We start from the raw sequence: 12,815 nt of genomic DNA, 5'->3' as shown, positions 1-12,815 counted from the left end.
CAGATGTCCAGCAGTGGATATTAACATGTATCCTGTCACATTTGCCACGCAAAGTTAAACACGTGCGGTGTGTGTGTGCGCATTAACTTTGTAACGACTTGCCGCAGAAAGGCTTAAATTAACTTCGCAACAAATTCGTCAAATAATCATTGGGAAAGTTCTTACTGTAGTATTTCTCACAAACGATACGTGAGATCTGCTTTATGTCTGTCACTGTGCTGTTTATCTGACACAGCCGAGGTGGAGATGGAGACACTCTGACAGGTATGTGGGAACGATGGGCAGGGAGAACTAGCATTAAAGGCACAGGCCACTAAAACAGCCACAATGTGTTCAGAGCAGAAAATCCAATATTTTGAAAGCTCTAATAAATAATCTGATGGGTGTTGAGCTGAAATTTTAGACACATTCTGGAGACATGAAAGACGCATCTTAAATCTTAAAAAAGGTAAAATAGGAGCTCTTTAAATGGCAAAGAGTGAAATCCAGAGCTTTATTCTGAAGGACCAAATGTGCATCACTGTTTATTCTAAAGTTTGGAATCGCTTGCTTTATCGCTCAAATCGGTCATTACAAAATGCAAAAAAATCTATAAAAATTGGTTAATATACATAAAAACATTGAATTAAAATAAAAAAATGAGCCCAGTGAACATAAGGAAACATAAGGTTACTTGTTTATTAGGAAAAAAAGAACTTTTTAAAATGGTTATGTGGAATGGCAAAACAGGAAGTATATAATAAATGCTTTTTCTTTATAAACTCACATGCTTTAAATCCACAACTCTGTCACTACGGGTTTTTTTTTTTATATCAAACTAAAAGCATGTAATTGAGGAGGCATAGATGGATTTTATGAAACACAAAGGATAGAACAAATTATCTTTGAAAACTTGAGATTAAAAAAGATGCTTGGTCCAAACACAGAAACAACAGTTAGAAAAGGCATGGAAAAGCTATAATAATAATAATGAGCATCTAATGTTTGCAAAGAGTTACTAAAAGCACTTTTCTCTTGAGATACGAACAAAACGTGCTCAAAAAGTCCATGTTAAGAATCTCTTTAAAGTACAAACGGCTTCAAATATTGACAATCTCCAGTGTTCAACAACATGTATATCATCTTGAAAGAAGCCAGACAGACATGTTAAAAGGTCCAGATTACAAAAGTTGTAAAGTTTAAAAAGCATTCTAGAGCTACGATTCTGAATATTTACATCAAGCAAAAATCAGTCAAGTCAGGACGGGCTGTTTAATGCCCTGGATACTTTATGCTTAGTGACATGAAACAATTCTTCAAAAGACATGAACAACTCAACAACTAGTACACAACTAGCAGTTTCTTTACAAACACTCCCGAAGACAAAAAGTGGAAACACACACTAATTGAGTCACCTGATTGCCAGTGCTTGAAACTCTGTGCTATTATTTTACGGAGCGGATCCAGTGGTTCTGATGCGAGGTAGAAATGTGATCACATGATCCTTCTGCTACTGAAGAGTTCGAAAGTTAACCGGCGCAGAGTGAAGGAGTCTGTGCTTCTCCAGATTCTTGCGGATCCTGAAACCCTTGGAGCAGAGGTTGCAAATGTAGGGCTTTTCACCGGTGTGGAAGAGCAGATGAGTCTTCAGATTGTTCTTGAGGCGGAAAGCTTTCCTGCAGTGGGGGCAAATGTGGGGTCTTTCTCCGGTGTGAAAACGTTCGTGCCTTCGAAGACTCTTCCGCAGGGCAAACGTCTTTTTACACCTCCTGCACGAATACGGCTTTTCTCCTGTGTGGAAACGCTCGTGTCGCTTGAGCATCTTTTTGCGTTTGAACTTCTTGCCGCAGATCTTGCATGCGTGAGGATGCCCGTGAGAGAGGACGCCCTGCAGGCGCCAGATGCCGTTTCCGCACTCTTTAAAGCAGCACAGTCGGCGTCCCGTATGGACCCGCTGATGCGTCCGTAGATCTTTGGGTGCGGAGAAGCATTTTTTGCTGGAACCGTTTGCCTTGGGCGCGCTGGACACCATCAGAAGGTTCACGAGTTGCACAGAACAAGGCCTTAAAAGTTTGCAGTCGAAAGGTGTTTGGCTGAGCTGGAAACGCACCTTCTTTCCAATCATGGCACTGCTGGCCGAGGCCTGGCTGAGCTCAGTGTCCTCTGCTGCTGTTTCGCTGGTTTGAGGAGCTTCAGATTTTTCAAGTGATGGCAAAGCATTGACATCCATAAGGCCAAGGTCCCAGTGGCTCATAGTGTCAGTGGAAAGGTCAGCACTGGGAATGCTGTCTAAAACAGAGCTGAACGGATGAGAATCAGGATCACCCATTATAGAGTGTGCAGACGGTTCCTCAAGAGAAAGTCCTTGAAGACCTGAGAGAGCACAGAAGACAGGTTTCAGGTTTTTCTGCATGATACACTCATGTTTTGTTTTTTGAGATTGAGTTATTGATTTGCGAGTGGTCACAGCATCTTTACAATTTTCTTTCAATAAACAAAACAAGATCCACTCCTCAACCCCAGCACACCCACATGCACATTCATTTCTATTATCCAGGAGTCAGTTTGTCCGCTGTCTTTTTCCACGCATCAAGAGTTGAGGCTCTAGCTTTATTTATTCTGGCTGTTGAAAGTTCTATCAATGCTATATCATAAACTGAAATAGCCGCTGCCGAATAAATAAAGAATGTGGAGGGAGTCATCTTTGCGCAATTATCTTTTTTGCAAATGTTAATCCCGCCAATCAGACCTTTCTTTGTCGCTCCGTCAAACCCATACTGGAATCATCATATAAAAGTAGCACAACTGGTTGCACTGGTATACAGTTCAAGTCAGAATTATTAGCCCCCTGTTTATTTTTTTCCCCCCAATGGCTGTTTAGAAGTTTTTCAACACATTTCTAAACATAATAGTTTTAATAACTCATTTCTAATAACTGATTTATTTATCTTTGTCACGATGACAGTAAATAATATTTGACTGGATATTTTTCAAGACACTTCTATACAGCTTAAAGTGGCATTTAAAGGCTTAACTAGGTTAATTAGGTTAACTAGGCAGGTTAGGGTAATTAGGCAAGTTATTGTACAATGATGGTTTGTTCTGTAGACAATCGATTAAAAAATTTAGCTTAAATGGGATATTAATCTTGACCTTAAAATGGTTCATAACAATTAAAAACTGCTTTTATTCTAGCTGAAATAAAACAAATAAGACTTTCTCCAGAAGAAAAAATATTATCAGACACACTGTGAAGATTTCCTTGCTCTGTTAAACATCATTCGGGAAATATTAAAAATTAAATAAAACTCAAAGGGGGCTAATAATTCTGGCTTCAACTGTATCCTTTCCTATAATTTCAGATAATAATGAGGAAGTTTTTTCCCAAAACTCATACACCTTTTCACATCCCCACACCATAGGTATAAATGTTCCAACCAGTTGGTGAGAACAAGAACAGCAATTGGGACTTGAGGATTATTTACAGAGAAAAGGTTTCTTTGGTGTCCAGTACAATTCGTGACAGAACTGAAAATGTATTAACTGGTGATTTGGATCTTTTGAAGAAAAAAATGTTTTCCCAAACCGTCTCCCAATCAATCTGGCCCTCAGATAATTCTCTAGCCCAAATCATTGGTATTGAAAATTGCTTTTGGTTAGCCTCAAGAAGGCGGGAATAGATACCTGAAACAACATTTTGAAGAGAGGTATTAGTAAACAAGTGAAGAATTGGATGTGCTTCGAGAGCAGATCCTCAAGGGACTCCATATGCCCCGAGTACACTCATTTTTTTAGAGCATCGACAACTGGATAGTCTGGGAAAAACAACTATGATTTATGTAGTGTAGACATTGTGAGCAAAAATTTATATCACAATATTTCTCGGTCCAGATGATATCTATGTTATACTGCATTACGACCTCCTAAAAATGTAGCAAACCTTAGTTAAATTGAAGATGTTTAGTTTAATTTAACATTAAATGATTACATTGTGACAGAGGCTTTACAGGAGGTAGGACTGTAATAAATACATTAAACATCACATGAAATTAAATCAAATACTTCATGAACATGGAAGTTAAAATGAATGTATATTGCTAGAGAGAAAATATGGTAATTACAAGCTCAGATATTGAACACAGTGAGTATAACGTTAGCCTGTGCAAGCAGATTACCGGACTTTTGGTTCCTCAGAGGTAACAGCAGGGTAAGTTATGGCTGCTATTAGACTGCATCATCAAAAACTTCAGTAAAAATGACTTGGTTTTAGAACTTGTTTGGCCCGAACTCCTAAAGTGATTTGTTAATTTTTTATTTTACATGTTTGTTGTTATTTTCAGCACAAACCTTTAGTGAATTCCTAATAAATGACAAATTAGAATTTACGAAGAATAACTATATCCGTGGTGGAGCAAAATCCATACTGTGGCACAACATAATACCGGTAGTCATGTTCATACTGGTACAGATCCCACCCTTAATTTCATGTACAATATTTTGTAGTAACTAAGTCACACATTACCATAAGGCCCCGTTTCCACCTGGTTTTAACATTATTCTATAGCTATGTACGTTTGATTCCAGTTAATAATTTTGATTGTACTATGTGGCCCAGTCCCAATTGTACCTCTTATGCCTGCTTTACACCGCAAACAGTGCGTGAGCAGAAGCAGCTCGCAGGCGTCAGCCTTTCACACCGACTGCGCTGGCAGTGCGCAGCACATCAGCAGCTGCTGCACAGATTAATCTATCTCTGTCTGATCTATCTAGTTACCCATCTATCTGTAAATACACTTTTTTTTTTCAGCAACTTCCTCCCATGCTGTTTCCTTAACCTGCAAGTCTTTATTTTACAAAGTATATAGATCCTAAAGAACTGTATGCTTCTCACGCTCTGAGGAGTGTCATGTCTTTTTAGGTGAACTCGGTCAGAAGACAATAACCTGTGATTAGGGATGCAACGATTAACTGATTTTGCTATTAACCGCAATTTAATTCGTCTCGGTTAATTAATCATAAAGGCGTTTAAACACTGAGGTTCTGCACTGCAACTAAACTAAGTTCTCCCAGCTGTGTGTTAGTTTAAAGATCTGAGCTTGTACACAGAGGCTAATACGCATGCACACTGGATTAACTATGGCTGAAGCTATTACCTAAGGGCCATTTTTTTAATCTTTTGCGCGCACAAGTGCGTAAACAATTTTGTAATATAGTTGATCAAAAATGCCTTTCAGACAGAAGTTCAGCAGCCTGACTACATTTGCTCTCTTTAAAAGGTAAATATTTAGCTAATATGCAGCTTAGATTTACATTAGACAAATACTATTTTATTTATTTATTCATTCATTTATCATGTATTTTAAGTCATGTATTTTCAGTGTAAAATTATTACTTATGTTTAAATGCCAAAAACCTTTTTTCACTTATAATTATATTCCACTTAGATTTATTTTTTATTTAATATTTTTATATTTATTATATATATTTTTTTATTCAAATAACAATTTAAAATATAAGAAGTTTTCATGTGATTTTCTAAACTAGTAGTGTTTTTGAAATTAATGAATAATAATCGTTATAACCGTGATTATTCCACAGATCGTACAACCAAAATCTATAATCGTTACATCCCTATCTGTGATATCATGTCATTTGGTATTTGATTGTCAGGATGATTTAGGCCTACAGTTATTATACAATATAGTTATAATGATATTTATACATGATCAAACTAGTGTGCAACTCAACCAAACTGATACTAAAATTTTTAAAACTTGGTTCCATAGTTCGGGCCCAACTAAATATTTGTTGTCGTATTTAATCGTTTAAGTTAATTTGATTGAATATATAAAAATTAGTGGATATTATTGATGCATTTATTGGGTATAATTGCTACTTTTTACTGTCGTTCAATGTGTTTTTGGTCATTATCAATACACTGTCACTTTAATTGAGCGTGAGCAGCGCGGCCAAAATTGACCCAGCGCCAATACTATCTGCTGCTGCTGCTGCTTCAGCGACGCTCACACCTTGCGCTGACGCGCTGCTTCTGCTCTAATCTGTTAACATGGACGCCGAAAAAAACACGCACTGCTCACGCTTGCGGTGTGAAACGCACTTTAGCGCTTCCCCCTCGTTTTGCACGTTCATGTGAAGAGGTAGGGGTGTCCCAAAGGTGTAGGCCTAAGGGGAAGTGCTAGATAGCCCTCGAAACATGTTTTTTGTAGGAGCCCAATTGAAACCAAGGGGTACGAAAATTTCCCAGAATACACCAGCTACAACGACAGCATGGCTGCATTAGGAGATGCACACATTTGTATTTTTTGTCATTATTACGAATTTTTACAACAAATAAGTATGTTTCAATACATTCATAACCACGTTTATTTTTTACAGTCATGCTTAAAAAAAAAATGCTAAATTTCGCTATAATCTATAATAATAACTCTTGTATAGTAGTCCTGCAACATACTTTCACATCACTCGATAACACTCAAACACCCTGTCAGAAAAGTCTAGTAGTTGTGAATGAGCTTTTTACAGTGTCTGCTATAATGTTAACGTTTTCATATAGATGAATATGGCCACTGTGTAAATACACAGTAAAGTTATGAGCTTATTGCCACATTATATCATTATGATAACATGATATTGTTGCCTTCAGTGATTTCCTGAAGATAAATACCAAAATATAACACAACTGGAATAACAGCAGTCGCATTGACCATTGATCTCATATTAAAGCAAGAGATCGTGATGACATATGACGACGTGTGCTGGTGCTGTGGCGCTGTCCCATTTCTTAGGGGTAAAATTTTAAACCCTTCCCCTTCACACTCTGTTTCAAGTGACATGTGGAAGGGGTTAAAAAATGTAATTGGGATTGGGCCTGTGTGTTTTGTATGCAGTATAAACTTGTTTTGGTGCGACGTCATAAAACATATCCTATAACGCTCACCTAGTGAGCAGGTAGTCTTTAGTGGCTGACCACAAGAGCATTTTGGGTATAAAAACTCTGTTCAAATGTGTTCCTGACTACCTCTAGAAAGAGTTGAAAAGTGGACAAGAGCAAAACATTTCATTCCACCTGTATTTAGTGTCATCTACCTATGACCAGAGTTACATTTCAACATTTCATGCAGGAATAATGTAAATCAGAATACTGGTAGTATTATAAACTAAAGTACGAACACAAAATTATAATGCATTAAATAGAAATGTTTTCACAACAGAGAAAGTTAAAGTGGCATTCGCTAGAAACAACATTTATTATAAATGTCAAGCTTAAACAAATTATTAAGGTAAATTGAATCAGCGCGTGTGTGAAATTTGCTATACAAATACTCGCCAGTCCATGTTTGTCTGTGTGTGCATGTTTTTTTTTTGCTGGACTCTAATAACATTATATACAGGGTTCTTACACTTTTCCGAAAAGTCAAATTAAAGCACTTGTCATGCTGTATTTTCAAACTTTTCTAGCTCTTTACAAGTGTTGCAAATTACATATTTGCATTCATACACACACACACTTCAAATTATATATACTATTTGTTAGAATACTACAGTATAGAGGAAGCTTCTAATAGCATGTTTGACCATTGAATAACTCGTTTATTCTCTGTAGTTTCCTCAGTTTTACATGTCAGATTTTTATCTTAAATTTATGTTTATTTTAATTTCATGCACTGTTCACTCATGACTGCATTTTGACCTCTTCCTCTGTTTAAGCAAATAAAAAGGGGGGACAGGAAGCACACACTACCAGTCACATGTTCAGACTTCATTTCATTTTATCCAAAAGTAAACCATTTTTTTATTGAAAGTGAATTACTATTTCTTATTTAATAACAAATTATGAAAATAGCTGATACATTTTAAGCACTTTCAATCATTTAAAATACAAGCATTTTGGAGAATTTACAGCACCGGTATAAACCTTTATATAAGTAAAAGCACACAGAAATATATATGCAACTTAATTTCAGAAAACACAGTATTCATTTCATGCATCATAATACTGTTGGAAATGTTTGAACAGTTAAATATAAAGGATTATGAAGAAGGCTGGTGTGGGATTTTCATACCTTTTTCCTGAATTGTCTCTGTTTTTTTTAGATCATCTGTCCACGGTGCGTCACAAATTAGGTTTCCTCTCCCTACACCAATCCCCTGCAACACAAACAGCACACATGACTTAGTAAGATTAAAGTAGTAAACATTAGAAAATTAGTATTTAGTTTAAAGCTTTATTAATCCCCTTGGGGCTAGGGTTGCATGGTTTACCGGTACTATGGTAGTATCGTGATTCTATGGCTCCAAAATACTGGCGGTGCCGCTGTAGTTTGTAAACTGTAGTATCGTCCTTAAAGGTCTGTCTACAGTACATAATGTTGCATGTGGAAAAGTCACTAAATGCTCACACGTTTGTTCAACAATAGACCATTTTATTTTAATAGTCTATAGAGCCTTCTAAGGTTGCAAAACTGAGTAGAATTCACACCTTTTATGATATCCTATTGCATAATTTCTGATGCTTCTGTTCGAATCTGAATCCATTCATTTCTGCTCCTGTCAATATGATTTAATAGCTACAACAACTGTGACAATCTCTTAAAAAATTGAAAATTAAAAAGATTTGGATTCACACCTAATAAGACCCAAAAATAGCAACAGAAAACAATGAGCACTTCATATAGCCTAAGTTTGTTGGAAAAATGTTCTTTTGTAACGAATTTCATTTGGTATAATTTGTATATTTTTTAAAGTATTTTTTTGTTGATGCGAATACATTTTAGATGAGGAGATGAACACTTTTTTTTAATAATAAGGGAATTATTAATTAAAGAAGGCCTATTATAACAAATAAAATATAGTATTTTTGACATCTTCATTTCATAGATTCGAGTTATGAATCACTGTAATCACAATACTATTTGGTATCACGATACTTCAGCTGTTATGGTATCGTGACATGAATTAATGATAATACGACAACCCTACTTAGGGCAATTTATTGTGACATGGTGGTGCTTCACATAACAAGAATGACACACTTAACACAATAAACACCAACACTTAACGCAAAAGAGTGATCTTCCACAGATTTATCATCTTCACTCTAAAAAGAAACTTAAAACTTTTTAAAAATACTTTAAAACTTCACGAGGTGACAAAACAGCAAACAACAAACTGAAGCACGCATGCAAGTCTCCCAGTCGCCACAAGTACAGTATTTTTATATGTTCAATGTTTGCCTAAATATATTTGTTATTCATTCATTCAGTGTCCCTTTATTCATCAGGGGTTGCCACAGTGGAATGAACCGCCAACTTATCCAGCATATGTTTTACACAGCAGATGCCCTTCCAGCTGCAACTCAGTACTAAGAAACACCCATTCACCCACCCACCCACTCTCACATTCACACTTATACACTACGGCCAATTTGTTTACCCAATTCACCTATACTGCATGTCTGTGGGGGAAACCGGAGCACCTGGAGGAAACCCACATGAACACGGGGAGAACATGCAAACTCCACACAGTAATGCAAACTGATCCAGTCGGGACTCAAACCAGCAATCTTCTTGCTGTAAGGTGACAGTGCTAACCACTGAGCCAGAGTCTCACCCCAATATTTATTCTTCTTCATTGAAATGTATATTTATATCTATTTATTTATACCTCCAATCAAAAAAGTGCTTATTTTGTCCAAGAGTCCAAGCTTATAGTGTGCATTTTATCCATCACAGAACTGGGATAAATTATTCATACATTAACTTTTCATTAACTACCTAAAGTAAATATATTACATCTAAAAACTGAATAGCAGTTTTAAAATCTTAAGACAGACAAAAATATAAAATAATCTTAAAGTGCATAAAGAAGTTTAAAGGGTCTCTTGTAATGAATTTAGTTGAGAAAACTCAAGAAAGCTACAGATCAGCGCCACCTACGGTTTCTTTGAGGATTGTGCATGGAAGGTCAACCATGCATTGTAAATCCACTGCTTCTGGAGGCTCCTTGCAGAGACTTTCAGATGGGGAAAGCCCCTCCTCTCTTTTGGATTCCTGCAGATCACTGCTGATCCTCTCAGCGGACACACATTCATCTGAATGGGGTTTGGGGGTGAGACAGAAAACAATTACAATTTACATCACAATTAAAACCATAAGAAACATGGCCTGTGCCAATTACTGCACTGCTGGTTTTCATATTTAGCAACTTCTGGGTTTTGAAAGGTGTGATTTGTATAACTTTAAAGTATTAACAACAACAAACTACGTACCCTATATTTCGAATATAAAAACATGTAATGTCTCAAAATTAGTCATAACTCATTTTATGAGGCATCACGTGTATGAACAACAGCAGTGTTTGCATGAAATAGAGGTAAAGTTGGTTTTATATTCGCACATTCGGATTTTCACCTTAATAATATAATTTCTTAAAAGTATTATTTGCAAACTCTAAATAGCGAAATCATATTAGCAGCCAATGACTATCAAAGTACAACTTTGTTCACAGTCAAATAAACAGTGTTAATGTTGTTTTTAAATCATACTTGCATGCTAATTCCGATCGAATATTCAAAGTAACATGGTTAACAATTTAGAGACTCCTAAATGAACGAATGTGCGAATATAAAACCAACTTTACCTCTATTTGCATGAAAACTAAACAAAGGTCTGTCAAATGCAAACTGCTGCACAGATGGACTTCAACCTTGAAACTAGTCAACATTGCAGTTCCACTTTGCTTTGAAATGATATCTTGTTTTTTTATTGGGGTATATATTCACACACAGACATTCTCCTTAATAATGTAATTTCAGAAAAGTATTATTTGCAAATCATAAATACAAAAATCATATTAGCAGCTAATGACTATCAAAGTACATTGTTCACAGTCAGATAAATAGCGCTGATGTTGTTTTGAAGTCACACTTACATGCGGGTTCAGACCCAATATTCAAAACAGAGTGGTAAACAACATAGGGAGCATGTCACTGTTAAAAAATGAGTGAATGTGCGAATATATAAGCAACTTTACCTCAGTGTTTTTAAAGGCACTTCTATATATAGTATATAATATATAGTAATTCGATATAATAATATAGTATATAGTTTCATTAAGTAAACTGCATGAAAATAAATGTTTGGCTTCAATTATTAGCACGGTCTCCTCATTGTTCATCACTATTATAATTAACATATGACCATGAAGAAATGTTACTTAAAATAGCTCAGTAGGTACAGTAGACTATCTTGATTTAAAGAGATGTAATTAATTAAGCACCACTGATTTAATGTTCTAGCATGGTCAAATTTAGGTAACTAGAGGAAAAGTAGCCTGCTGCTAGGATACAACAAACAACTGCTAGAAAAGCAAACAGGCAGACAATACACTGCTAATTATAAAAACAAGTGTCTTTGCTGTATAATAGTCAGTTTTAAATGACATTTTTGGCACAACGGCTTGCAATCTACTCCATTTCCGGTTTACTCCTGTTGAATTCGACAAATGTGGAAGTAATGTGCAAGCTACATGCACAATGGTGGTTGTTTACGCAAATACACGTACCCTGTCGAAGGGTCAGCAGCGTTTCTCCTACTTGCACGCCGACGCTGCAAACCATCTTCTCCGAGAGGTTATTCAATGCACTTTTCATATGAGCCTTGATGTCAGGGACGCAATCCAGTTCCTCTTTGCCCCGAGCTCCTCCGTCGACCGTGCAGCCATGGGAATCCACAGAGCGTCCTTCGAAAACTTTCGTTATCTCCACCACGGCCACCTTCAGCAGCACCTCCAGAACGGCCGCCACTTCTGCCTGAAACCGGGACACGGACTCGGACATTTTGCTCGCGGTCTGAACATGCACAGTATTAGTTAGAAGGCATAAACAAACGAATCGGACGCGCAGTCGTTTGTGGTCATAGCCACATGGCTAAGATGGAAGTAATGGGCGTGTCTGCTGACATTCCACGATGACGTATGTGCGTATTAATCTAATAAAGGTGGCGCCAAAAGCTTAAAAATAAATACTGATATTTTCCCATATAATGATGTTGGTCGTTTGCTTATTTATTCTTGAATATTCCTCGTTTAAATTTGATATCTTTACAAAAATGGAGGTGTCTCATATACAGCATTTACATAAGAACTTGTTTGTGGCTAGAATAATTATAATAAATAAAAGAAGACAGCTATAATTATGCCTGTATAATTTGTTTCGAGTAATTTAAGATGATATGTAACACACTGAAAAGATGATTCAAAGATGAATTCTTGGATTTACTATTGTTTTTAACGTTAAATGGTTGTAAACAATTTATTTGGGCTTGAATATTCATTCATTCACTTTCTTTTCAGCTTAGTCCCATTATTAATCAGGGGTCACCACAGCGAAATGAACCGCTAACTTGTCCAGAATGTGTTTTACGCAGTGGATGCCCTTCCAGCCGCAACCCAACACTGGGAAATTTGGCTGAATTTAAACAAACAAATTAAGTTGGATATCGTTACATTTCATTTGTTTAAATTCAACACAAATAAATTGTTTGCAACAGATTCATTTTACTTTCAGTGTATGTGGCACATTTCACGAATATGGATTTTCTTAATGACCCAAATGATTGCGCCACATATGCCTTTTATTGGTTTTAAGATACCTAGATATTTTGGTAAACTATGATCTAACATAAACTGAACACATCAAAGGCGTGCCATAATAAATGTATATTCATAAATAGATAAACCTTAGTGATTATAGTAATCAGTTGATCTGATATCAGTGCATTTTATTTGAAGTAATTAAAAACTATTTATATGTAATG

General features: G+C 36.2%; 1 protein-coding gene across 1 annotated transcript in view; it reads right to left on the bottom strand.

The window, feature by feature from the left end:
* Positions 1-664: 664 nt before the first annotated feature.
* si:rp71-1g18.1 (uncharacterized protein LOC559922 homolog) overlaps positions 665-12,815 on the bottom strand; it is a 12,852-nt gene continuing 701 nt past the window's right edge. The window contains exons 1-4 of the mRNA XM_056478935.1: positions 11,563-12,815; positions 9,936-10,090; positions 8,064-8,148; positions 665-2,352 (exon numbers count right to left, since the gene is read on the bottom strand). The exon at positions 11,563-12,815 is cut by the window's right edge and continues 701 nt beyond it. Of these exons, the coding sequence (XP_056334910.1) occupies positions 1,490-2,352; positions 8,064-8,148; positions 9,936-10,090; positions 11,563-11,836 (1,377 nt within the window). The 5' untranslated portion in view covers positions 11,837-12,815 and the 3' untranslated portion in view covers positions 665-1,489. The remainder of the gene's footprint in view (positions 2,353-8,063; positions 8,149-9,935; positions 10,091-11,562) is intronic.

This window comes from Danio aesculapii, chromosome 2, assembly GCF_903798145.1.
Source record: "Danio aesculapii chromosome 2, fDanAes4.1, whole genome shotgun sequence".
Taxonomy (NCBI): domain Eukaryota; kingdom Metazoa; phylum Chordata; class Actinopteri; order Cypriniformes; family Danionidae; genus Danio; species Danio aesculapii.
This window is presented reverse-complemented; position numbering and strand designations above follow the sequence as displayed.